At 37.4% G+C, this 27,970-nt stretch overlaps 2 protein-coding genes across 3 annotated transcripts in view; both read left to right on the top strand.

Annotated features, from left to right (window-relative positions):
- Nucleotides 1-2,347: 2,347 nt before the first annotated feature.
- Nucleotides 2,348-6,204, top strand: LOC140223709 (uncharacterized). The gene is made up of 4 exons (XM_072296224.1): nt 2,348-2,607; nt 3,781-3,877; nt 4,444-4,565; nt 5,692-6,204. Exons 3-4 carry the CDS (start codon nt 4,456-4,458, stop codon nt 6,074-6,076), a joined length of 495 nt encoding a protein of 164 aa, XP_072152325.1. The 5' UTR covers nt 2,348-2,607; nt 3,781-3,877; nt 4,444-4,455; the 3' UTR covers nt 6,077-6,204.
- An 822-nt stretch (nt 6,205-7,026) lies between these two features.
- Nucleotides 7,027-27,970, top strand: part of LOC109037549 (uncharacterized) — a 54,461-nt gene continuing 33,517 nt past the window's right edge. For both annotated transcript variants that reach the window (XM_072296217.1, XM_072296218.1), the window contains exons 1-8: nt 7,027-7,389; nt 9,302-9,428; nt 11,109-11,206; nt 13,414-13,583; nt 14,074-14,400; nt 18,208-18,383; nt 21,452-21,525; nt 25,134-25,310. In XM_072296217.1, the coding sequence (XP_072152318.1) occupies nt 9,327-9,428; nt 11,109-11,206; nt 13,414-13,583; nt 14,074-14,400; nt 18,208-18,383; nt 21,452-21,525; nt 25,134-25,310 (1,124 nt within the window). In that variant the 5' untranslated portion in view covers nt 7,027-7,389; nt 9,302-9,326. The remainder of the gene's footprint in view (nt 7,390-9,301; nt 9,429-11,108; nt 11,207-13,413; nt 13,584-14,073; nt 14,401-18,207; nt 18,384-21,451; nt 21,526-25,133; nt 25,311-27,970) is intronic.

Genomic DNA, 27,970 nt, shown 5'->3' with positions numbered 1-27,970 from the left:
AAATTTCAACAATCAGGCTGAAATCACATGATTCATTTTGTTCCCTATAATATCCGTAGAGGAATGGTAAAGGAAATCATTCGGAGTCCGATTAATACTCACTAGGAAAGATTTATTCACGTCAAGGAAATACATATTAAATCTTAATTTATACCTACATACATAAGCCATGGAAGAATTATTAGAGAATGACATAGAATGCGTCATCAGTATAAGTCATTAGATAATTTTTCTTGATCCATCGAAGACTTCCCCTTTGAGAAACTGTCATCAATGAGCAGCTTTGACCGCAACAAAGGACCGCTCACACTGAGACAGGTGCTCAAAGTTTCTACGCTAGGCTTTCAGGTACAGTAATACACACCATTTGTCACTTCAACGATAAATTTAGAGCACAAGTTGTTTAAGTAAAACCAGGAAACAAGCTTAATTTCCATCTGTATGCTGCAGTCATGAGATGCTGCTCTCGGAGAACGATTCCTGATGCAGACACTTGTAGATACAGAACTGAAATGTAAACTTTTGATTATTACCAAAGTAATTGTTTATGATGAAAAAGTAACACTGCTAAAGCTGAGACTTGAAGGAGAGGCACAATTAAATCCTCTTCGAGGAAAAAAAGCAGATCAGACCGACGAGCTACTTGGCTTCAGCTTCAACCATTAGGAGCGAAAGGAACAATGAAGAAACGCCATAAACTTTAGAAACTGAAGTGAAAAGGTATTAAGACGACACTGATTGAACGACAAAAAACCATTTTAGGTCACAAAAGATGATTTAAAATTGAAAATTTGTCAAATTTCAGATCGAGAACTGCTGGTGGCTATTTGCAATGTTTTCTCTTTGCAATGAAAATGAACACCCACGGTTGAGGTTAGGTTAGGTACAGCTTTTTTTTGAGACTTGATTCAAATTGAAAGTAAAAAAACAGAAACATGGTAGGTGTAATATATCAATAGCTTTGTAGTCGCTTTGAGAAGCACTTCAGAGAGGTTTCCACGAGAAATTTTCTTTCAAACTAAAAGAAAATTGAGGAAAATTGCGAGCCAATCAAAAGCCGGGGAAGGCTGGTGGCACCGATGTGTTGCACCGGTGAAACCGATGTGAACGATGCACTCTGATGCTCCGCGGTCCGCCCGCGGTCAGACTCAGAGTTGTGCTTGTGCGCTAGTTTTTTTACAAACGGCTCTTCGTACCACAGAATATATAGGCTTCACCAACAGAAGGCTCACTCCCAGCGTATCTCGGTCGAAGAAGAAGAACACACCCAGAAAGTAATGTTTACATTGAGAACCTAACCTAAATCTGCTGACTTTGCAGGGCTGCCAGAACGTGTACTTTCGGTACACACGTGTACTACAAGGTAGATTTACACAGGTATGGACAGAACTAAACAACTGGCCTCTGATTGGCTCTCCAGCGGCCCCTTAACGTCAGCCATTTTGGATGTTTTGATTATTTTGATTTATTATGTTCGGTTTATCGTTTGTCAAAATTTTGTGGGATTTTTTGCACAATTTTGGTTATGCGATATTAATTTTAGCGTTTAAACGCACAAACGTTTGAATGTTGATTTGATTGTAATTTAATTAAAAAACGGGCCCCTTAACCTACGTCACGAGGTCATGTGACACGTACTGAGGCTCATGGGAAATTTTCAACTTTTCCATACCTGTGTAAATCTACCTTGCGTGTACTATCGATTTTCGTTTTGGATTATTTTGTACTTTTCAGAATTCGGATTAATTGTGTACTTTCGCCGAATTTTGTGTACTCTGTGTACAATTTTTTTCAAAATTAGGAAATAATCTCGAGTTTTCAATTTTTTTCTCTCAAAGTTATAGATTTTTGTTCCTTGCCGTTTAGTTGGCTGCAAGCTTTCACTCAGGGCTTCCAGAACGTGTACTTTCGGTACACACGTGTACTATCGATTTTCGTTTTGGATTATTTTGTACTTTTCAGAATTCGGATTAATTGTGTACTTTCGCCGAATTTTGTGTACTCTGTGTACAATTTTTTTCAAAATTAGGAAAAAATCTCGAGTTTTCAAAGAATTTTTAAAATTTCCCGCCGAATTAGTGGCGCAAATAATTTATTAGGCTAAAATTCCCGCAGAAATCCCTCTCTGTTATTCAATGGTTGATTCTACCTAATTCTACTCAATCGTGGGATCAAATTGTAGACTTCCAAGTACTTTTGGCGTGCTTTTGTGTATATTTGAAAAAAATGTGTACTATTTGTGTACTTTCTTTCTCGCGGATTATTTTGTACTTTCCCCCAAAATTTCGGATTATTTTGTACTTTGGACTCAAATTCTGTGCACTTTCTCAAGTCCCGTTTCTGGCAGCCCTGTGACTTTGTCCTCCCTCGTGCGTGCTGGACTGCTGGGAGAATGAGCATGAGGATTTTTGAAAATGACGAACGAACAGTTTAATTATTAACGCTAAACTTTTCTTTTGTTGTATGATTTTGATAATTTCTAATTTCAAGTTGCTGTTATGTTTTTTTCATCTGTTGTCTTGGTGGTTAAGTTGGTTATCCTAAAATGTGAAGTGATGTAGTTCGTTTTTGGGCCAGTATCTCTTGCGACGAGGAGAAGCCCTAAAGGTATGTGTTACCTAAATTTGATTACCATGTTATTAATTTTTCTCAAACTTGGTTCCTGAAAAACCTTACGCTATTGTCAGTGGATGAATACACTCCCAAATGGGTTTTTTAACCTTAAGATGATTCGTCAAGCTCAAGTGACGTCCTAGAACTGGCATGTGTTATATTGCATCGATCAGGTTAAAAATCTCGGCAGATTTGGAATTTTTAGCACAAAAACGGACGTAAGCCTCTGCACGTTAGCCTGAAGAATCATTCTAAACCCAAAAATCGACAAAATTCAGAGAAATGAAAGCAGGATAGAGTTTGGAAAAAAACATTGCATTTGACACAGTAATCGGTAGCTGAATTGAATGCGAGGTTTTTTTTCCGAACACTATTCTGCCTTCATTCTCTGAATTTTGCCAATTTTTAGGTTTAGCATGATTCATTAGGCTAATGTGCAGGGGTTTTCATCCTTTTTTTGGCTAAAAATTCCAAATCTGCCGAGACTTTTGACCTAATCAATGAGATATCGCATGCCAGTCCGACCACGCCACTTGAGCTTGACGAATTACCTTAATGATCCATTACTTAACCAGCTACTGTTACACAACTAATTTATCTGATGAAATGATGCTCCTGGCAATGATGGTTTTGTGCATTGCTGATAGGTAAGTAGCTGTGCTGCTTCATTTTAAAGCCAATCCCCTTCAATCTTTTGGATCTACAATATTTTAAGGTGACCCTTCCAATAGACTGACATATTGAAGGTCAATCTTTCCCAAAGTTTGTCAGTATTTGTGGCTAGTAATCTTTTCAACAAGGAAATAATATGAATGAAATGCATTAATGAAGCATCCAGCCCTCATCTGACTGATAAAGATTCTGGCAATTTAACCTGGGAAATGTCAATCACTCTCAACCTTTCCAGATGTAATCGACTCTCTCTAGTGAATTAAGGGTTAATTATGAAGGGACCAGTGTATCACCGCATGGCTTGCACAAGCCCTGTAGGTACTTATTTTCTCTGGTGGTTGAAAGTCACCACTGATGCCTCAAAGTTGTTCCTTATCAGTCTTTATGATCGCATCCTACTATGCAACTGTGATTAATAATGTGGATGAAACTTTAAGTTCAGAATAGGAATCATGTCAAAAGAGATACTAATTTGTACCTAATTAATGTTTTCAGATGGCTACAAAGAGGCAGGCAGCACTAAGTCAACTTGCCAGAATGTAAAGTAATATCCCTATCTACTAGCAGCTCTCTAGGAAAGTGAAGTCTTACGGTAAGTGTATCACAGTTTGTATGCAACATTTTCTGCAGTACACAACAAAAAAATAGAATATTTTGGTCCTTGATCTTGGCAGATAAATTCAACTAAGTACAAGCAACTTCAATGAAACTTGTACTTACATTTAAGAAGCATTCTGTCACATTTAAGCAGTCATTCTGCCTACTTTAAACGTTAATTATTGGGAGCTTGGTGGATTTGTAATCTCACGTGGAAAGCCCTGGACACACAATTGCATCCAAGGCTTGTCCTTCAGATAAATACTTCTACATTTTGTGACACTGTTTTACATGGACTCAGTGCCCAACACTGTAAGTATCCTACCGGTCAAAAAATTTGTAAATTTTTCAGCCTAAATAGCAGGTTGTAAAACCTGTAAATAGCCACTTTAATAGCTACCTGTATGAAATCCCTCTACTCAGCTCTTCCAGCAGATTTGCACCAGGGTTACTATCCTACCTCCCATCCTAGAATGACCCTGTAAAGTTATTAAATTCAGCATTTGTACTTATCTATGCAGTATTTCATTAAAGTCAATCTTTCAATTTTTCTTCTTTCAGGCGTAGCCAACGATGTTAACTGCAAAGCAACGAAGGGCCTGCGCCAAGTGTGGACATAGCAGCAGTAAATCATCCCGGTCTTTCCATCGAATTCCTAAACCAGGAGGAGCCAATACGGAAAAGTAAGCTTTCTCCTGTCATTTAGTAAATATTAGTTGTACAAATTGCTTGCGAACCAGCAGACATTGAGGTTGTTGCTTCTTTTAAAAATGTGATACCTTTTTTTTCAAACAAGGCTGCTATTAGCATTGGAGAATTAGCAACAATGCAAAGCAAGAATTGATATTCATCAGCTGATGTAGTTTCGTCTTGCATATAAGCTGTCTCCTCTGCCTTTTTTGTTCTCTAAATTAAATCGCTTCGGACCTGAACTTTCATCACTTATTTCTTTTAAATAAAGGGAGCAATTGATTTTAAATCTTTTCCTTAAGGTAATTAATCAAGTGGCTGATTTGTTAACTAGATCTGTGTCGGTTTGCAAATCCAAGGAACTCATTGTGAGACTGGGACTCAGACTTTAGCAAGATTCAAATCTGGAGTTCCAGACAAAATTCTAGTCAAACTTTGTAGAGAGAATTCTAGTATAAAAATTGCTTTGTACAGTTTGTTTTAAAATGAGGTCTGGTGAGGTTTTTCTCATCTGTAGCTAAAAATGTTGGACCTGCATGTTTTCCCAGGTAGCATCTTTTCACAATGGAATTAATTTCTGGGGAGGCGAAATATGGCAATGCCGTGAGAGGAAAAATTAATACGCCTTATATCAGCTGATTTTCTTCATAACTGCTGCGCCCGAATCATAAAAATATGCACTGCTACAGAATTGTTTCCTTTTCAATTCTAATTTTTGAGAGGGCGTGATGGAGAAATTGCAACAGTGCGAAGCACAAATTAATATTCATCAGCTGATGTAGTTTCGTCTTGTATAACCTGTCCTTTCTGCCTCCCTTGTTCTCTAGAATGAATAGCTTGTGCCCCAAACTTTCATACCTTATTCCTTATTTCAAACTTATTTCTTTTCTTGAACTGGGTCATGTTCAAAAGGGACCCCACAGCATTTAAAACCCGTAGTAAGTAAATTAACATACATTATTGCAAAATTCCCTTTACTTCTGACAATATTACAAGTAGCCTCCACAAACTTCTCCTTTCATGCTAGATAGAACCCAGATCTCTAATTTTGATCATAAGTTTTCAGTTTTTACACCTTTCATATCGTTACTAATCCTTGTGTACTTTCCTTTGTTGCAGATGCCGTCAGTGGGCAAGTTGGCTTTACCCACAAAGTAACTGGGAGTCTGAATCTGATCTACTGGCCCTGTACAAAAAGTCGAGAGTTGTTTGCTCAAGTCATTTTACCGAAGCAGACTTTTCGGACAATGTGCGACGAACACTGCGTAGAGCTGCTGTACCTCATGTCACATCCACGGATAAATCTGCCACTTCACTGATTGCAACCATTGAGCCACCGAGTTCTATTGATGCTGCAAGCTGTGGATCTTCACAGCAGAATGGAGAGATCGGCATAGAACTAGGGCCATCCTCTGAATCCATCCTTGGTTATGAAACCCATACTTCTACGCTACCGCAAGATACCATCATCAGCAACATACCATTTCTCCGCTTAGTAAAATGACGTAACATTTGAAATTTAGTTTTGATAAGGAGAATGCTGATTCTTGTTACCTACTTGTGTTCAGAATTCAGTCAAATGTTTGTACATTTTTTTCCATTCAGAATTAAATTACTTTCCATTAAAAGCAATGCCTTTGGAGTATCATTTATTTACGCCACTCTCCTAAGTACTTCTTTTTCCAAAACATCAACTTTACTCCTTCAATTCTAAACGGCAAGTATGTACTTAGAAATATCAGATCCTGAGGAGAATTCAATAATAGTACCTACCTGTCTCTAAGGTTTCGAAGGTTTCAGATAGATCTACCTGATCTAATAGAGGGAAAATTGAGAGTAAGCTAATTTTTGGCGGAGTATTCTAACTCTCCTTATGCCATCAAGCACCGTTTGCTTCTAAAATCAGGTGACTACCGATACTCTTGAAACGTTGATGGGTGAAATGCACAAATTTAACAATTTCAGGGCTTTTTTAGTTTCCTTTGGTACCTTCTACTTTGATTTTGGTAAAATGAGCATCAGTGTTCATTCAAATTTGTTATGAATAGTCATGAAGATTAAACATAGTGCTTTGTAACAACGTCCAAGTAACAATTTTCGAGTTAAAAAGATAATTGAAGATAGGAAATATGAAAGAATTTGAAATCTGGTACACATGCTTTAAATTTATTAAGTCATCATTTCATCTGATCATTTCACAATCAGCCCACATTAATGAACACACGTTGAATCTTTTTCATGGATTAATTTTAATGAGAGTAAAATCAATTGATTCATTAAAATTATTATCGTTGCGTATAATTAAACTCGACAAAACCCGATTCGATTTCCCATTTGAGAAGCGTCAATTCAAATAAACCGCCGTTCACTTTATTGTAATTGTTGGCAATCTTGCACTCATTTGACAACAATGCAGACAGCCGGAAAGTACAAAGAGTTTACGGGAGTGAACCTTCTGTTGGTGAAGCCTATATATTCTGTGTTCGTACTTGTACTTCGTAGCATCGCAACGAATTTGGCGAAGAGTAAGAAACTGGAAAATTAGAGTTTTTCAAAGAAACACGGCCTCATTTATTCCGCGCGCCGGTATAAAGGTTCTGACTTGAACGGCGTTCAATAATAGTGTTATTAGTAGATACAAGTGCTCCCTGCTCAGTCTTCATGTCTTTGAACTTGGTTGACGACACCTTCTATATACGTCGATCTGTGCAATTTTAGCATACGCTGCGAGTAATTAGTGAGCCTAATTAATGAATATTGGAACCTTTTTCCCGTCATCAGTCAGCATCGGATGATTCAAGTTCTTTCAGTACGCAGGTATTCACTAAAATTTTCTAACTGTAGATGTTTAACTAGCCTCAATACTTACCTACAGCTGACCCACTGAGTTCTTAACGTAAACCCTAACAAGCTATTCTGCAAGTGCTCTATCTTCAGTCACTTTTCTGTAGAATAGCACAACATTAGGTGACGGACTCATGATTAGCCCTACTTTGCAAACGTCTCACCGTCCTAAATTTGCTAATTGCTTCATTATCTCCTTCAATGTCAAAAGTTCAGAGCACAATAAATTATGGTTGTGCATGCGTTGACAGTTACTGCACTTCTTTTATAGTATATTATTTTCTTTTTTGTCAGAAGACGCAACTGCCTTTGACATAATTCCTGAATCAATTGTACAGTTGATTTTATTGCTTCCATCCCTAGGACCATACAAATGGTGGTTTAGTCATGGTGATTTCAAAGTCCTGCATTACCTCTATTACCATTATGTTAATTAAGCCAAAAGTGGTGTCATTTATGATACGGAGTGTGACACTAAGTCTGCATTGTTGCAGACTGTTGTACGCGCTCCTGTAATTTCACATTCGATATGCTTTGTCATCATGTTACTGTCCCAGGGTGTCTGCAGGTCTGGAAAACCGGGAAAAATCAGGGAATTTGATCACTGTCTGGAAAACCGGGAAAAGTCAGGGAATTCGATCGAAAACCGGTGAAAGTCAGGGAATTTTCGCAATTCGAACATTTCGCGGCTATTTTTGCTCGTCACTGCCGAATTGGCCGAGTAGCTCGCTTGCGTGGCTGATAATGTAAACTGCTCTGTTCAACCAGTTTGCAACACGGCCGCTAGGTTCACTAATGTGTGTTCCCTAACTTTAAAGATCGAATCGATCTGCCTTATTTAATTTATCTACTTAATTCATGCTAAATGGCAAGATAGACTAAATAGACTTGAATGAAGTTAACTTGCTAACAGCAGAAAATTACAGTAAATAATGATAGGAAACTAAGTGCCCTAGTTTTGAGCAGATGGTTAATCAATTTTTTCAATAAGTTAGGAAATTTAATGAAAAGGCTAGAATTTTAGTTTTTCTTTAACTGAGTATAGAAATATTTAATGTCAACCGCATTTTGCATGAAATTTTTCTGGTTCTTAAATCAACATGTTCACAACTGGTGCATCCACCTTGTAGAAATATTATTGGTGGATTATATTCTAACAAGCCAATGCTTGTTGAGTATAAGACAAATTCAATACAAACAATAGGTTCTGGAATCCATTGAATTAATTGACCTAAAAAAAAAAAAAAAAAAAAAAAAAAAATCCCGAATCAAGCAAATTTATCTAAAATCGAGAAGAGACTCGTATTTCCTCTTGATTATAGCAAAATCTACCTGAGTTAGGCACATTTACAACTCTTGTTTTCTATTTTAAGAAAAAGAAACTTGTATTTTCAGGGCACTAAGTAATATGCCTATATTTATGGAATCACCAGGGTGAACTAAAGTTTGAATTTTCAAAAGTATACGGGGCAATGTGTCACAAAGAGAGCGTAGTAGAGCTTAAAATTAAATTTTGAAGGTGAATTTTAGTTTGAGTATACCATTTTGGAATTAGCTTTATTTTGAGTATTTAGGATCTCGTTCCTTTCAAAAGTATTACTCAACTCCTCCCAACGCCATGGTAATTCAGAATATGACTTTACAGGGTTATTCCTAAGGATAGTTTTTTTTTAATATTTTCTAACTAGTTCATCGTATGGCTAAACCCAAAAAGTCAGGGAATTTTGTTATTTTTTGTCATGGAAAACCTGGAATTGTCAGGGAATTTCATTTTGAAAATCGTGTAGACACCCTGTGTCCGCTTATGATGTGTTCCTTGTTTACATAAGTAAGCGGGATTTTTTCATCTTCTCTATTTAATTTCTTCCAATTTTCATTGTTTCAGGTAGAGCCTCAAAATTAACGCCAAAATGATGTGGCATGAAGCACGCAAGCAAGAAAAGAAAATTCGAGGATTAATGGTTGATTACAAAAGGAGAGCGGAAAGGAGAAAAGACTACTATGAAAAAATCGTCAGTACCTATTTCTATTCTATAATTTTTCTTTCATGTTCCGGCTAAAGAAGCATTCTTTTTCTTTCTTAGAAATAACATTTGCATAGCTCTGAGTAAGTGTAATTTTTCAGATGGAAATTATCATTTATTTTAGTTCAAATCAATTCCATGCACAAGAAAAATAGAGTACATTTTGAAAATTTGTAATGGGGTAGTTGCATGAAATTTTTTTAATTCAATTTCCCAAAGTTTGAGCCCTACTGAGTATTGAGGTATTTTTTAAAAAAACTTTCCGGTCACCGGAACTTTGAGAAAAAGCTCCTCAAAGTCAAAAGCCATTTGAAACGGGTCTTTTCCTGCGCTTCGAAACTGGAACTTTGTGACGTCACATGGTATACACCAAGGTTCGCCCTATGTCATATACGTGTAAATACGGTCTTTTCAAAAATTCGCGATAAATCGATTTTTTTGTCCAGACTTCATTTCTTTACGTCGATGAAAATTTTAGGATTTGATTAATAATTTCAAAACAATTTTGAAAGCTCTCCATCATGATTTCTTAGTGAAAGAAGGAGTTGAAATAGAGCTTTTCGCGTATCTTCTGCTGCTGCCGAGAGCCGTGCGGTCCGTCGGATTCGGTCGCGCCCGGACTGCTTCGGCAGTGTTCGTGCGTTGTAGCCAATCAGAGCTCGAGTTGGGCTCTTGCGGCGCTGGTAGCGCCGGTGACCAAAAATCGCAACAGCACCTTAACATAGACTTGTTCTTATCACTTTTCTGATCTCAACTAGTGCTGTGTTTGAATTTATAATCATGATACGGTTCTGAACACCTTTTGGCGTGATTTCTGACAGTATTTTCGGAGGAAAAAAGATTATTTAGACACTTTAAATGGCACAACAGATCATACTTCGGCTCGGTAAACACACAGTCGAGATAGGGATGATGGCGGTGGGCGGGGCCTTGTATACCAACGGACATCACAGCCAATGGAAATCGTTCATTTCTTACTGCGATTTTGCGACTTTTTATCGAGCTTCCACGAAGCTTTCGACTCAATTTCGGAACTTGCAAATGCAAAAAACGGCTTTTTCGCGAAAAGTTCTGCCAGAAACAGTCATCAGATCTAAAATCCCAGCTGCATGCAACTACCCCATTGGGTATGTATGCATCTAAAAATGCATCAAAGGTGTCATTTGCGGACCAAAATTTGGCAATAGGCACCTAATCTTTTGGTAGCTGATGCGTCACTGTTCACCATAGAGGAAAAAAAGGAGACGGTCGCATTTCCGGAATCTTGGATTCTGTCAATGACGTAGGTTGGGACCAACCGCTTTTATTATAGATTTTCTTGGGAATGATGTCGTTTATGGAAAAAGTAATTCTGTATGAAGTGTTTGACTTTATATTTTGAGTAAATCTGAGTTCAAAGAAACAGAAAGTTGTCATCTGTTCTTCATACTTTAAATTTTGAAGTTCACTAGAATATCGACGACATACTGTACCGGCCTACCTCACCGGGTAAACAATCCTCAAGATGCAATCACCTCCTTTTTTTCTCCATGACTGTACACTAATGTAATTACCTAAGACCAAACAAATGAGATTTGATTTTCAAAGTTTTGGGCAACATATTTTTTTTTATAAACAACTGACTCACATTCTCAGTATCAGTAATGTTCCTTTTCCAATGTATTATAGAAAGCAGATCCAACCCAATTTTTACAACTTCATGCTCGTGCTTGTAAAATTCATTTGGATCCAGCTGTTGCAATGGCAGCAGACAGCCCTGCAACCATGTAAGTTTTCTCAGCTTTTGCTGTTCTTTGTCAAATTGTGTTTAAGTAGTACAAATTCTTTATTCAAGTAGGGTCTCGAAATGGTTAAATATTTTTCAATATGCAGAAATCCTTCCATTGACTGGTGATACATGCCTGGGTCACCCACCTTAAAGGCTCAATTCAACCGTGTAGATAGTGTCTACGCAATGAGGAATGAAGTAAGTAGTTACTGGGGAAGTTAAGAAGGTAGTAATAACTGTGGGCTATACTTACATTCCTTTTGTGACACCTAAAACCCTATGCATTTATTCAAATCCTGCATATAGGTTTAAATTGAATACTCACTGTAATTCAATCAATGGCTATAATAATTTCAGCTGTGAGCTCTTCATTATGACGCAAAATAAATTTATACCAAACAAGCAGCACCTTTTTTCAGCAAAATTTTAATGAAAAATAATTGGTCATAAGATCAGTGCCTTGTGGAGAGTGAAAACAACGCGATTGTATTGATAATTGAATCGGCTCAAGGGAAACTGCCAATGTCCATTTTTTTCAATTCTGAGATTTTTGGATTAAAATACTCTCGGAGCCTAGACACACTCATTGATGTGGTGAAAATGTTTGTTTTTTCGGTTTTAACCTCTTTTCAGGAGAGGGCTGTGGTCCTAATTGTGCAAAAACCGCTAAAGTTCATCTTTCATTATATGATTCATAATCTGTGTATTGTTTGTTTTAAAATCATGATAAAATTAAATACCACCTTCTAATCTTCTAATTGAGACCTCATGGTAAGAAACCCAAAGACCCAAAAACTTCTTAGAGTTCCACAGAGTCTTAGCGAAACTCTGGCTACTCACAAGAGGCAAATAACATTTCATCACGAAACTACCTGCAATAAACTGGACATCAGCAGTTTTTGCCCTGTTTGTACTTGGACGGTACTAAAACATGAAAAACGCATATTTATAAGTATGGTATGTATAAAAACCTTTGAAAGAAAGTTTCTTTAGAGTGACAAATAATAAAAATAAACAAAATTAATTAAAAGAGCCTCCTTAAGCATCTTTTAACTCGCTACCATCTCTCTCTTCATTGGAGAAGTCATTACACTGTTCAACAAAAAAATGAAAGAAATGGCTCCCCGGCGAGATAGGGTGATCCTCACGTATTCTGAGGGGCTGAATCCGAATACGACCTTCGTTTTTTACCATCACCCTCCACTTATCCGGAAAAGCCGATTTCACTCGGGTAAATGGCCATTTTTCGTGTTTTTCTGTCTGTTACCCCCTGCAGAATGTAGGTACAATTTTTCTCAGCTACATGATACAATGTTGTCGATGTATTTTGAATGGCTGAGTCCGAAAATGACCTAAATTTTTCCCATTCACCTCTCAGTTTTCCGGGAAAGCTACTTTTTCCTGGGAAAATGAGCAAATTTGACGTATATTTGTCGTGCATGCACTTTATTTGTATAAATTTTCCTGGTTCAGTAGTAGTGTGTTACTTATGTATTTTGAGCTGCTGAATCCGAACATGACCTTGGTTTTTTGCCTATCACTCTCCAGTTTTCTGGTAAAGCCGATTTTTCCGAGCCTAAATTTCCCAGACTCAAAGAGTATTAAAAATATATTTGAAAAATGTCTCCGATGTTTGATACATCGATTCCTACGTATTTTGATCAGTTGAATTCAAATATGAACTCAGGTTCCAGGAAAAAGATGGGTGATAGGAAATCTGAGTTCATATTTGAATTTAACAGCTGTGGAGCAGCAACTTGAAGCATAACTTAAAACTTAAAGAATTACTAACTTAATACTTTGGTTGGCCACACCCCAACCACCAAAACAAACGAACAAACATAGAAAAACACTAAACCAAAATAGATTAGGACTTCAGTTAGATGGTGCCAAACCCAGGTCCGACCACATCCCTCTAACAGGGGCATCAAAACAATCATTGTCTCCTTTTAAGTCTAATATCATCTACAGTACGGTTGTGGTGATGCCATTTAAACTTAGATAATTTGTGTTCAAATTTTTAATTTCGACGTTAATATCTTTTCTAATACACACCTGTTGCCTCAGATAAATGCCTTCATTTATTTTGATTTTTGAATTTTTAATGAACCTCTTTTTCTTTTTTTCTTTTGCAAAACTGAAGGGTATTACTTAGCAAGTTAAAAATTCTTTCCCATCCTTAATATAAGTTTCCTTGTGTTCAAGGATGCCATGGCAAGGAAGTGATGACATCATGATCGACAGGTTTGATGTCCGTGCCCACTTGGACTTCATTCCAGAAGTGAAATCGGATAGCAATGAACCTCTGTCATCTGAGGAAAGGATGTTAAATTATGAGCGTTATCGTATACTCGTTCAAAATAATTTTCTCGGAAGTGAGTTTTCCTTAACTTTTCATCATGACACTTGTCTCACAATTGTTATTTAACCCTCTGTCATTAGTAAGGCTTGACAACCAAGTTCTTCTTTTATTTATGTCACAATACAAACAACCTTTTTAACTTCACCATTGAAAAATTTTAGAACGATCTCTGTGCAGTTATCATTTAAAATTTGGTAAAACCTGAAAAAGCACTGAATATTTGTTGGGTGCAGTTGTTTCTCAACAGTGTTCGAAACTCACAGGTGCCAACACGCCATATGCATCTAAGAAATCGGTTTATGCAGAAATCATTTAACATTTTGTAAAACCTGAAAAAGCACTGAATATTTGTTGGGTGCAGTTGTTTCTCGTTTCTCAATAATAGCAAAGTTTCAAAACCAAAATGTCTTTTTCAGTCCATCCATGGATCGTGAAGAATATGTGGTATTTTATTCCTTTAAATTAATGTGTGTCTTAACTCAATTTCTTTTCTTTCCTTTCAGTCAATGAAGATAAATTCCTACACCAACTTTACATGGAAGAGCAGTTTGGAAACTTGAAACCCAATGAAACTTCTATTGAGGGCAAGAAAAAATCAAACCTCTCCGCTGCCATCGGATTTAATTATGATGATTCCGTTGATGTGTCGAAGGATATGAACAAATTAGACCCTGGTAAAAAGTCAGACAAGAGCTATATTGAACCCAAGATTGTAGTCGACAAGGATGGTATTGTGAATCGGATTGAAGAACTGCCAGAAGAGGAAGATGCAAATCCAGAAATCGGTGAAGACGATGATGACAGTGACAGTGATAGCGATGTGGACATTGGTATGATCTTTATTTTTTCAAAGCTATGGGAGATCATTGTTGCCATGCCTACGTTAATCAAGAATGTTTAATATTGGGTGAAACGTGAAAAATTTAGAATATTTTCCTTCAACCAGCCATAAGTTTCTGAATTAGTATCAAATGAAACTTTCATGCAGCATTCATGCAAGTCTAGCTATATTTAACCAATGCTTTTGAAGGACAAGTTAAAAGTGCCTGAAAGAGGTTGTTCCATCCCCCATTAGATTTGGCCCCCTATCAGATATGATCCATCTTTTCAGGAGTGATACAGTAGCATGCGAGACGTTCAAATATGGCGGTCATTTTGACTTAGGCCCCCCCAGAGAGGGGGGGGGCGGGGCGGGGGGTCAAAGTCAAAACCTTCAACTGCCTATAACTTTTGAGCGAAAAATCGGATTGAGTTGAACTTGTTTTTAAATGAAAGATCTCAAAAAGATCTATCTGCTGATACCAGAAAAATTGAAAAAAAGTTAAATTTAATGCAAATTTTTAGCAATTTTTCAATTTTTTGGGGGACAAAATTTTCAATTTTGTCGTGTTTCGGCACCGCGCAATGACTCTACTAAAACAAAAACCAGTTTTTTAGATTCTACACTTAATTTCCTACAAGATGCAAAAAACCGCATCTTGGGGAAACGTTTAGATTGCGAGCTATGGCTCGTCAAAGTTAGCCCCGCGCTGAGCGCGCGCGCCCTACGCTGTTCGCATATCCTCTGCGCGTCTGCCACCGATCCTGTTGCCCCTCCTCCCCCTTCCTAAATGCAAATGAACATTCTACTACCCAGCTTTCGTATATATCTGCGTTATAGGTACGTGAAAATTTCAGCAAGTTCGTGATTTCCAGTGGAATTGATGCTTTATTTCGCTCCCCCCCCCCCCCCCCCCCAACCCGGCCACTGTGCTCCAAATATTGTACAAAAAAGAAATATATAAATTTTCTTGTTTCATGTTTTTGCTGATGTAGCACCCTGTGACTACGAGATCGAATTGAGGTAATTTTTTATCCCACCTCCCAACCACTTTTCGGCGTATTGAGCGTTTACCATTCATGAGAGGCTGACATTATTATGGGTATTCATAATAGGCTGCTGAGGAATTAAAAAATATTTCGCACGATTTTTCTCCACATAGCTTTGAGAAATATAAAATGATTTCGTTGTTGGCAGGGGCACACTTCAGTGCCAGTGGCCGGGTTGGGGGGGGGGGGGGGAGCGAAATAAAGCATCAATGCCACTGGAAATCACGAACTTGCTGAAATTTTCACGCACCTATAACGCAGATACATACGAAAGCTGGGTAGTAGAATGTTAATTTGCATTTAGGAAGGGGGAGGAGGGGCAACAGGATCGGTGGCAGACGCGCAGAGGATATGCGAACAGCGCAGGGCGCGCGCGCTCAGCGCGGAGCTAACTTTGACGAGCCATAGCTCGCGATCTAAACGTTTCCCCAAGATGCGGTTTTTTGCATCTTGTAGGAAATTAAGTGTAGAATCTAAAAAACTGGTTTTTGTTTTAGTAGAGTCATTGCGCGGTGCCGAAACACGACAAAATTGAAAATTTTGTCCCCTAAAAAATTGAAAAATTGCTAAAAATTTGCATTAAATTTAACTTTTTTTCAATTTTTCTGGTATCAGCAGATAGATCTTTTTGAGATCTTTCATTTAAAAACAAGTTCAACTCAATCCGATTTTTCGCTCAAAAGTTATAGGCAGTTGAAGGTTTTGACTTTGACCCCCCGCCCCCCCCTCTCTGGGGGGGGCCTAAGTCAAAATGACCGCCATATTTGAACGTCTCGCATGCTACTGTATCACTCCTGAAAAGATGGATCATATCTGATAGGGGGCCAAATCTAATGGGGGATGGAACAACCTCTTTAGCAAGGAAGGGATAAATAAGAAATATTCCATTTTTCAATTATTGTATCAACCGTGTCAATGTGAAGATGTCAAAACAGCAATACTTTTGCTTTCTTGCTCCCCTTGCTGACAGAGGAAGTATCAGCATCCTTAAAAAAAAAAAAAAAAAAAAAAAAAAAAAAAAAAATACTGAAACCCTGTGCTTTCTGAGCATTTTAAAGTGCCTGAAGTGAAAAAACCCATACCTTAAAAAATAAATATACAGGGTGATCCAGACCACCCGTCCACCGTGGTCTGGATCACCCTGTATATATGTCTCTCCATCCAGTGTCTCGGAATATGTGTGTACAGCAATGTCTCAAAATCTAACTTTTCAATTTCACTCTAAATGGGCACATAGGACCGTATTCATTGTCTCTTAATGCAAGCTGAATGATTCTGAGATACTGCAAAATTTGGGGTTATAGGGCGATAACAAGAAATTGACTGAATTACCAGAATTCACACTGTGAGTTTTGTAGTAAGACTAAATTTTGAACAAAAGCCTTTAACCCTTCGAAAATTTTCCTTTTATTAGTTCATCTCTCAACTTCAAAATCATTTCATGATAGGGAATAATTAATTTCAGTCTCAAAAAAATATCCCATTGCAAGTGTCGCCTTGAATTTAGAACAGAGTAGGACTGATTAGTGGGATGAGTCTCACTACGTGTCTCGTTCTGTTTAGTGTATTTTCCGAAGAAAATACCCAATTGCATTCTCCCATGATGTCGGACCCAGACCTGAGACCTTGTGAAGAGCACCAGTCACAGGCAGTGGATCACAAAAATATATGTCATTTAAATTCACGTGTGTGTGTTGGTGTGTATTTATGCATGAATGTATTTATGTCTGCCTTTTTAAGATTTTTCGATTTTTGAGTAGTTCCTCATCAGAGCTACTATTTTGCGAAAAAAAATTGAAATTTAAGGCAATAAATTTGAGGGGCAAGGCTCGAAAGTTGAGGGAGGTCAAATCTTGTCCACTCGATAACTAGAGTTGAAATGAATATTTTGAGCTGAAATTTTTATGGGTAAAAGTTCTCCTCTAGAACTGGTTTCGTATTAAATCTGAGCAAAATCGGCTGAGCGGTTTAAAAATGGCGAGCTTTGAAAGTTTCTGGTGAGGGTGTGCACGGCATGAGTGGGGCCGTATAGTGGGTCATGGGGAAGAAGTCTTTGGACAAATCATCCGTCGCACAGTGGGTCAGGGGAAGGAGGTTTTCAGACAAGCTGTTCGTCGTACTGTGGGTATGGGGAAGGAGGTTTTCTGACAAGCTTTCCATTGCTCAGTGGGTCAGGGGAAGGAGGATTCTGGAAAAAATATTCGTTGCACAATGGGCCAGGGGAAGGAGGTTTTTGGACAAGCTGTTCGTCGCACAGTGGGTCAGGGGTAGGAGGTTTTCAAACAAGCTTTCCGTCGTACAGTGGGTCAGGGAAAGGAAATATCGGGAAAAACTATTCATTACACAATGGCTTACGGACGGAACGTCACAGCCCCCCCCCCCCCCCCCCATTCCCATGCCATTCGGATTAATGCCAAATTAATATGCCATGTTGACGGTTAAACAGTAGATTGGTTCCTGAAGTCAATGGTGACTAGTGTCTGTCAGATATTTCTTGATCACAGACCTTTCTGCTAATGTATAGCCTGCAACCAGTTCAATGTCATGCCTTATAATGGACTGATTTTGGGAATTTTAAAGTTTGGTCACCAGGCAGGTGCTAACAGCCGAGCAGAAGAAGATAAAGTTCTGCGCTTCCAATATATTTGATAAACAGCATTTCAACTTACCCAGCTCAGAACAGATAAAAGTGAACCTCTGCTGCTTTTGCTGCGGAGAATGGTACTCTTATAACACCTGCTGTCATTTAATTCCTTACTTTATTCCAGATATGACTCTAGATGTAAACAAGGTGAATACTCAACAAGCAAATGAATTGAATTCTTGTGCGCACATGTATGGGATGAACAGTAATGACTTCTTCAGTTTCTTGACGAAAGATGTAGAGGAAGCAGAAAATTTAAAACTGGCCAGAGAACAAGAAGAAGAAAAAGCCTTGTACTCTGTAAGTTCAAACTATTTCAAACTTTTTTATTTTAGAAAACTTTTGATTGAAAATAATTTCAGCTAATAAACAAACAATTCCAGGTATTGCAGTTGGCATTCAGCCTTAAGATGACATAAACCCCATAACTGTCATTCTGCCGTGATAGTGAAGAGAGCTCTAAGTGCAGAAATGAAGTTTTGAAAAAATGGGCTCAGTAAGGTCTGAGGCGGAAAATTTTAGCAAAAGAAACTTTGGGTTGTTCCAAAAGAGGGTTATTCAAAATCGGCGATTTTACCCTATCCTTGGATTTTGCCCGGAGTTGGATATGTTGTTCCCTATCACAAGACACGCCTTTTTCCGGAATTGGCAAGTTCACCCGAAATTTTTCCCGCGCGCTACAGCGTTGCCAAGTTGAAAACGGGCAAATTCCGTAAGTGGCATTAAAATTGAGCTACGAAGTTGCGGTTTTAACGAAAATTCTCTAAAAATTGCGCACTTTTAGGAAATGAACATGTTTTTGTTGTCGCATTAATTTTAACATGCATTGTTGCCAATTTTTCGATTTGTAAATTCGACAAATTTTACAAATCCGCGAATACCCCAAAAAGCTAATTTTAAATTTGAATGAAAAGTTGTCTAATCAATAGTTCGTTTGATTTCGCATCCATCGATATATTATAGCTCGCTGGGAAACTTTTGGTTCGCGAGATATCATCATTTTTGTAAACAGCTTTATGGAGCGACAACGCTTTTTGAGTCCAGGCAGATAGAAATTTTAGCCTCCAAAAACACCGGGTAGCATTAATTCCATGGTTTCCTACATAATTTTTGGCGCTGAATCCGAATTTGACCATTTCATAAAAAAATTGTCACCAAGATGTTGCCAAATTTCGCAAAAATGGCTTAAAATAGGCCTTTTTGGCGGATTATGGCCAGTGACTTGCCAGGAGTTGATCAGACGACAAAATTGGTTATTTCCAGTTAAAACTCGTTAAACTTTCTACTAGCTGAGTCAAATTCTTTCTGCTAACGGCAAAATTAAACGCGCGACAAGCAGCAAACTGAAAAAAAGACACCAAAATTGGCGCTTTTTGCAGCTTTCGTCCTAAGTTTCTTGTTTTCCAATTAAGAAAATGTTTCTTGACTAAATTAATGAACAACATGAGCAGAATTTAATATAAATGAACAGTAAAATAAAATCGAACATATTCCGGTGTTGCCAATCTTAAACAAAATACTCGAATTTTCGCTGGTTTTTCGATATTTGTCCTATATTCTTTGTCCACTTCTTATTTTTAAATTATTTAAATGTATCTCTCGTGCAAAATAATACACTTTTGTAGAATATTTTAATGTCAACTTAGATATATACTAATTACTAGGGTCTTTAGTTCAGAGAGGAAAAATTCATAAAATAGTGAGTTTTATCGAATCGTGCCAATAAACAACATTTTGAAACAATCATGGAAAACTTTCTGCTAAAAAGTAATGAATAAAATGTACTCCTCAGACTGACTTCATTAAAACAAAACAAGACGCATTGCAATATTGCCAAAATTACGTACAATCATCGAATTTTGGCGGTATTTGACCATTATTATTCATCGTCCTATATTCAGTATACAATTTTATTTTATAATTCTGAGAAAATGGAGTTTATTAGAAAAAAGTAACAGTACCAAAGTGAAGAAGACGCCCAGGAAAGGGCAATAAGGGGCTTAAAAAGGAACAAGGACGCTCCAAATTACTGAGGACTTGTGAGAGGACAAGGAACTATGACGGTTAGGCATTGCGGGGCGCGAGAGACCGCTGTTAAAGCGGCTCTTATCCATATATGTAACAATACAATAGTTTGTCGTTACACTCTGTGTAATTCAGATTTTCCTAGGAAATGCTCATTTAGTCGGAAAACAAGAAACTGAGGACAAAAACTGCAAAAAGCGCCAATTTTGGTGTCTTCTTTTCAGTTTGCTGCTTGTCGCGCGTTTAATTTTGCCGTTAGCAGAAAGAATTTGACTCAGCTAGTAGAAAGTTTAACGAGTTTTAACTGGAAATAACCAATTTTGTCGTCTGATCAACTCCTGGCAAGTCACTGGCCATAATCCGCCAAAAAGGCCTATTTTAAGCCATTTTTGCGAAATTTGGCAACATCTTGGTGACAATTTTTTTATGAAATGGTCAAATTCGGATTCAGCGCCAAAAATTATGTAGGAAACCATGGAATTAATGCTACCCGGTGTTTTTGGAGGCTAAAATTTCTATCTGCCTGGACTCAAAAAGCGTCGTCGCTCCATAAAGCTGTTTACAAAAATGATGATATCTCGCTAACCAAAAGTTTCCCAGCGAGCTATAATATATCGATGGATGCGAAATCAAACGAACTATTGATTAGACAACTTTTCATTCAAATTTGAAATTAGCTTTTTGGGGTATTCACGGATTTGTAAAATTTGTCGAATTTACAAATCGAAAAATTGGCAACAACGCATGTTAAAATTAATGCGACATCAAAAACATGGTCATTTCCTAGAAGTGCGCAATTTTTAGAGAATTTTCGTTAAAACCGCAACTTCGTAGCTCAATTTTAATGCCACTTGCGGAATTTGCCCGTTTTCAACTTGGCAACGCTGTAGCGCGCGGGAAAAATTTCGGGTGAACTTGCCAATTCCGGAAAAAGGCGTGTCTTGTGATAGGGAACAACATATCCAACTCCGGGCAAAATCCAAGGATAGGGTAAAATCGCCGATTTTGAATAACCCTGTTTAATAATATGTCACTTTGATTTTTATACGTTCATAATACCTTGGGTCTGAATGAAAGGAATGATGCACCCAAAGACGAGCAAGTAGTAAAATCGGCAAATGTTCCATTCAGCTGGCCGATTTTCAGGGTAATTTTGAACGGGTTTTTCTCCTTCTCACGGCAAATAACGATCAAAATTGGTCGATTTTAGCACAGATGGTCCTCCATTTCTAATTACTTTCTCGGTCCCAGTCCGTCCCTGGATGCACTTATGCCCTTAAATTTTTTTGTTCGAACACAGCTGATCACATGTTTCATTAATGAGGATCTCATTAAATTTTCAGGGGCGCAAATCTCGAAGAGAAAGAAGAGCTTTTAGAGAAAAAAGACTGATGGGTCGAAAAATAAGTCCTCCCAGGTAAAACAGTATTGTTGAAGAATAATATTTTTTCCCCCGCAAGAATCAAAATATGTTCCCTATCAAGGATAGTTTTTTATAACTTTTTAGTTTAGACTCTAAAAACATTAAGAAACACTCAAATGAGCTAAGCTGGTTGTGCATTTAACCCTTAGATGACTAACCGGGTCTATGAGGCCCGGCGGCCTCTTATCTTTGCGCGACGGCAGCTGTAATTATCCGAGAAGTCTGTCCTTTACAAATAGCTCTACAAAAACCCTTAAAAACATAATTCCAGAAGAAAAATTTCAAAAAAAATTTTTTTAGGCTCAGCAATTTTTTTTCATGTCTACTCCTATAATGACTAACCCGCGCCTGCGAGGCCCGTATTGAGAATGTACGGTTTTTTCATAACTGCGATGCTTTTTTCTATGTTTTTTGAAGAATTTTATGATTTTCATACTTTGTGTCCTATTACCAAGGTCCCACATTGTCCTTCTACCCATAAACTGCCCCCCCCCTCCCCCTCTAAATCTCCCCCCTCATCCCCCAGTCCCCTCAGATCTAGGAGCCTCTCATTATAAACACATTTTTTTATATTTTTTGAGGTTTTGAGGAAGTAACATTGAAGAAACATTATTACCCCTATAAGTATACTTGAATTTGAGAGGGGGGGGGGGGGGCAACCTTGCCCAACCCTTCCCCCCTCCCCTCCTTCCGGTAGCAAAAAAAGTAGTATTTTCCGATGTATTTCTTTCAAAGTTTTGCACTTAGAAGGTTTATATTTTAATTTCAAGAAAAGAAAATAAAAGTGTAAAATGTATTTTTGTACTATTACTACTAATAAGTCGCTCTCATGGCGCCGCTGTGCGCTCTGCGACACCCAACCGCCACTGATAGCGATCTTGCCAGAGCACCTCCGGCAGAGCGCATCTCCTCATTTCCAGCCTTATTCCCTCAATCCATGATTTGACAGGGTGTCCTCTACATATTTTTTTAGAATTAATAATTAACGCCTTTACATATTCACCGTATCACAAGAAACACCTAAATTTAATTCGTAAAAACTCTTAGATCGTCAAAAAGTAAAAGTAGGTAATGAATAATGATTCCAGTAGTAAGACAACGTACAAAACACCGAAAAATACATAGGTAGGACAGATTTTAGGAAAAACAAAACATAAAATAAATCACTGAAGGTCAAGAAAATCAGACTCATTATTTACTTATTATTATTATGCTTTTAGGTGCTTCTTGTGATACAGTGAATATGTAAAGGCGATACCTTTTAGTTGTAAGAAAATAGCGCTTGGTGCTTTTACAGTTCTTAGACAGTATATTACCTCTATGACCACCTCTCAGCTACAACTATAATAGGAGAACCCCATGAAAACTATCGGAAACTTCACAAGAAATTTTGTCCTGCGTTTATCTCATAATTCACTGTCAGTAATATATCCAAAATTTTCTCTAACTTGTCGAAAAGTTTGAAATAATGTAGAAGTATTCCATAAATAACAGCAATACATAACGCCTATGAACGCTAACTTAAAGGAGGCCCTGTCAAATTATAGATTGAGGGAATAAGGAGATATAGAGGGGGAGGGAGGGCAGTTTATGGGTGGAAGGACAATTTAGGACCTTGGTAATAGAACACGAAGTATGAAAATCATAAAATTCCTCAAAAAACGTAGAAAAAAGCATCGCAGTTATGAAATAACCATACATTCTCAATACATTCGGGTTAGGCATTCGTGTGGGTAAAAACGGTTAGTCATCTAAGGGTAAAGGATTGCAGGCACTCAAAGTTCACGGATAATAGAACATTTACAATAGTGTTCTCTCTGCGCTCTCTGGATAGGAGGGGCATTCGTGAAGTAAGTATATATCTGTATTTTCTCCGAAACTAATCAAGATAAATTAAATCGGTAAAAATGGTTTTTACTGCCATACTCTCAGCTTTTCAAAAAGTCTTCGTTTTTTAAATTTGGTTTACCGGTTCGCAAGTGACGTCATTTTTCCCGCGCCCATCTCCTGTCACTGCGTGTCCGAAATATTCGAGCACGGCGGTGGCGGTGCTCCTCAGACGAGTACATGTTTTCACTGTAAAGAAGGTTCTAACACAGTTAATTGGTTAAATATGTGAAACTTTCAGGCTTTGAATTGTCTTACCTTAATTTTCGACATAATCTCAACCCACTTAAACACATTTCTGATTCCGTGCTAGTAGTTTGCGGATTCCATCTTCAAAAAATTGCGCATCCTGTCGTTGGAACCATTTTTTTACAGCTTCTTGCAACTCTGCATCGATGGAGAACTTTTGGCCATCCAAGCTCTTCTTTAATGCAAGAAAAAGATGAAAATCGCTTGGAGGAAGGTCCGGTGAGTACGATGGATGAGGAAAAAGGTCCCATTTGAATGAGGCCAACAAGTTTTGAGTCACATGAGCCGCATTAGGCCTAGCGTTGTCTTGAAGGAACAAAACTTTACGAGACAAAAGACCGGGCTGTTTTCGCTTGATCGCTGACTTAATTTTTTTCAAAACTTCACAGTATCATGTGGCATTGGTCGTTTTTCCTCACTCCAAGAAATCGATCTGTAATATTCCTTCAGCGTCCTAAAACACTGTAGCATGTACTCGTCTGAGGAGTTCCGCCGCACTCGAATATTTTTGACACGCAGTGATGAGAGATGGGCGCGGGAAAAATGACGTCACTCGCAAACCGGTAAACCAAATTTGAAAAACGAAGACGTTTTGAAAAGCTGAGAGTATGGCGGTAAAAACAATTTTTACCGATTAAATTTATCTTGATTAGTTTCGGAGAAAATAAAGATATATACATACTTTACGAATTCTCCTCGTAGCTTATGACGAAAAAGTGTGTTTTATCAAGTTTATGGGCAAAAATTAATGAAGTTGTTTGCGAGGTTTCGTTTTTTCATTTTATAAAGCGATTTTATTAATTTTGAATTGCTGAGAAAGTATTTTTAGTAAGATACTTAATCGGTTGGCTAATTATTTCGAAGTATATGAAAAATATTCAATCCCTACATTATCATTTCTCTTTGAAGTCCTGTAATTAGGAATTTTTTTCTGCAGCATCGTGTGCTTTTCCAGGTTTGACTATCCCAACTTTCCACCTTTTTTAATTTTTTTTTTCTTTTTTGCCTTTTTTTATTATTTTGTTTCCTTTTTCCCCTTTTTTATATCAAGTTTTTTTTTATTTTTTGCCTTTTTTATAATTTTTTTCTTCTTTTTTGTCTGTTTTTATAATTTTTTTTCTTTTTTGTCTTTTTTTTATAATTTTTTTTTTCTTCATTTATGCTGTCTTTTAGTAATAATTGAAGAGTTTTTCTGTAGGAAGGCGTCTTTGGCAAATATTTGTTTTGAATGAAACTCATGTGGAGCTTTGAGAAGGTGACTTTGCACTTTTTGGCCTTTAATTTTGCACTGGAGCGTCTGATCAACATAAAAGCATGACTGTGTGTTCGCAAAGATGCGCAAACTCTGTTTAGTTAGACTCTGTTAGACTCAAATTTTAAGAGTAGGACCAGTTTTATGATGTGCACTTTTACAGGCAAACTCCTCAATTGCATTGATTTTTGTCTTTATTTGTTTATTTCTAAAGCTATGCAAAAAGGAGCCCAACCCACGATCTGTCACAGTTTTCACCGCTGCACTCAAAGTCTCGGTCACCCTCTCCACCAGCTGCTGAAAAAATAACATTCATCACAAGTTTTGGTGGAGAGAATCCATCTACTTCTTCAACTGCTGAATCGGTGACTCCCAAGCTTCATTCTGCGAGGTAAACAAAACCAAATAATTTTAATCTGAGTTTTCAACCATAAGTTCTGAATTTCAAAATGAGTTGGACAGCTTTATGCAATAAGGAACTAGGGTCAAATTTTCGATTTTTTTTTTATGATGAATTCCGTATCAGGAGGGTATTTACTTACTATTGAGAAAAAAAAAATCCTCAAAAACAATTTTTATCCCGCTTCAGCGATCCCGCAAAAATTTGCCGTCGCAGGATCACGCGAAGTTCATTTTGCAATTGGGACCTATACTATGGTTCCCTATTGCGTAATGCGAAACTCGGATTTCCCATTTTGCAATTCGGAACTATAGACAGGACGGCATAATGCTTTCTCGGCATTCTCGGCTCCTGTTCGACCGATCTTGCTGATTTTTGGTATCCGGGGGTATTTTTCGACGGGAAACTCGAATTTCTGGTCAAATTTTGAAAATTCAAAAATCCAAGATGGCGGATGTGGCCTAAAATGCTATCCCGGCTCTTGTTTGATCGATCTTGCTGATTTTTGGTACCAGGAGGTACCGTAATAGCACACCTAGTCTTAGAGATGTTTTTAAAACGTGTCAATGACACCAAGCCTCATTTCTGAAATGTTTCACGTGATACTTTAAAAATCCGAATGAAGTGTCAAACACGAAGCCACTCTGTGTTCAACACATTCCCATGTCACCACATTTTATGTGCCTGTGAAACATTTGCAGATTGTGTCACCGAAATGTTTCGAATTCATTTTTTACATATTTCAATGACACAATGGGCAAAGGTCTCCGTTGGCAGTGCATTTTTGACACATTTCTGACACATTTGTAAAACAATGAGCCTTTAACTCAGATTTTCCTCTGATTTTCTAAATGTTTATGACACATTTTCGGTATAATCACTACAGTCCATGTAGTGTTGAACACGAGCCCACTCTGTGTTGAATACATCCGCATGTCACACTTCTTAACCGTAAAAAAATTTTCAGACATCTGTTTTAGCAAATGTCGTGGAGGCATTATAGCTATCAAATCAAGTGCCTGGGCGGCCTGATTACAGACTGTGCCTAAGGAGAGTATGGAACTATGGGTTCACTCCATCAGTACTAAACTATCAGAGGGATTAGGAAGTCCTCACTTTAGAAAAGTATACGCAAAGCATGATGTACAGTTTCAATATTTTAGATAATCCATAACTTATAAGCTCTTACGGAGATAAATGCGATGCATACCAAGAATTTAAAACTATTTTTAACTCTGCATAATTAAATAGCCAAAAAGTAAACCTTGAGACAAAAAAATAAACCAAAATTTGGTAAAATTGGAAAATGAAACGTCAACGCTCTCTGGTAGGTTCAGTTTGATCTAGGAAAATTTTTTAGAAAGGTCTGAGAAATGTTTTCAACTTGTGTTCACCAGGTTTAAATGACAATCAAGGCACTGTTTTGTTTAACTGATATATTCCCGACACATTTCTGAAATAAATTTCCTTACCCTTATGCGTTTAAATTAATTTTATAAATGGTTATGACGTACGATCGCCGCGGATCAATTAAATGAGAGTGATACGAGTATTTCAACTAGAGAGTAATGAGGGAAATTCGTACACGAAAATCTGAAGGCGTTTCAAATACCATTCCGTCACGTTTCATACATAGATTCAACATATAGCTGTACCTTATCAGATTAAAAATACGAAATATCTGCCAGTTGTTTCTGAAACATGTTTTTGAAGGATCTTGGAAACGTTGCTAAATTGTGTCAGAAATATGTCAGGTTTATTTCTCAGAAACTTCGAACTTCCAAGAATTTCTGCAGCGACGTTTTAAATATGTTTTAGAAATGTTTCCAAAATATTTAGTTGATCTCCTTTCCCAACATATCGTACACAAATCTAATATGAATTTGTGCCTAGGTCGTTAAAAAAAAAATTGACACAATTACAAATTTTTTCAGATGGATGTCAATAAAGGTTCATTGATTTTCACATAAATTGTGGCAGAAATGTTCCGTAAATATGTTTCAATCATAGGCTTAGCTGTGGCAATGGTTTTGAAATGTTTTTGAAACCTTTCTGCTATAGTTTATTGAACGGACTGCAATATATTGACAACACATAGCTGACACAATTCTTACACATTTTTTGGGTGGGTTATTTATGCCTTTTTGAAATAAGTTTGAAACGTTTCCAACTTATTTTTAAAAAAGTTTGAATGACCGCAATTAGAAACATTTTCGATTTGTTTTCAATACGTTTCAAAGACACGGCCAACTTGCCCATTTCATGTATTCCATTTGAAAATTTATTGGAAACAAATGTCAATGACTAATCCGAGATTGACATAATTTGAAAAATTTAAAAACATTCCATTGTGTAACTGTGCTATTAGGGATTTTGGACGGGAAACTTGAATTTCTGGTCAAATTTTGAAAATTTGAAAATCCGAGATGGCGGATGTGGCCTAAAATGCTATCTCGGGCTGCTCGACCTATCGTGGTGAATCTTGGTTGTATAGGGGGTATTTCTGGCCGGGAAACTCAAATTCCTAGCCAAGTTTCGAAAAATTGAAATATTTCAAATTTTGACATTGAGCTTGTTCGGTGATTTTTGATTTTTGCGTTTTTTGAAGTATTTACTACGCATAAGCCACAATAATTTCTCCGATATTTTTC

Source organism: Bemisia tabaci, chromosome 2 (assembly GCF_918797505.1).
Source record: "Bemisia tabaci chromosome 2, PGI_BMITA_v3".
NCBI lineage: Eukaryota > Metazoa > Arthropoda > Insecta > Hemiptera > Aleyrodidae > Bemisia > Bemisia tabaci.
This window is presented reverse-complemented; position numbering and strand designations above follow the sequence as displayed.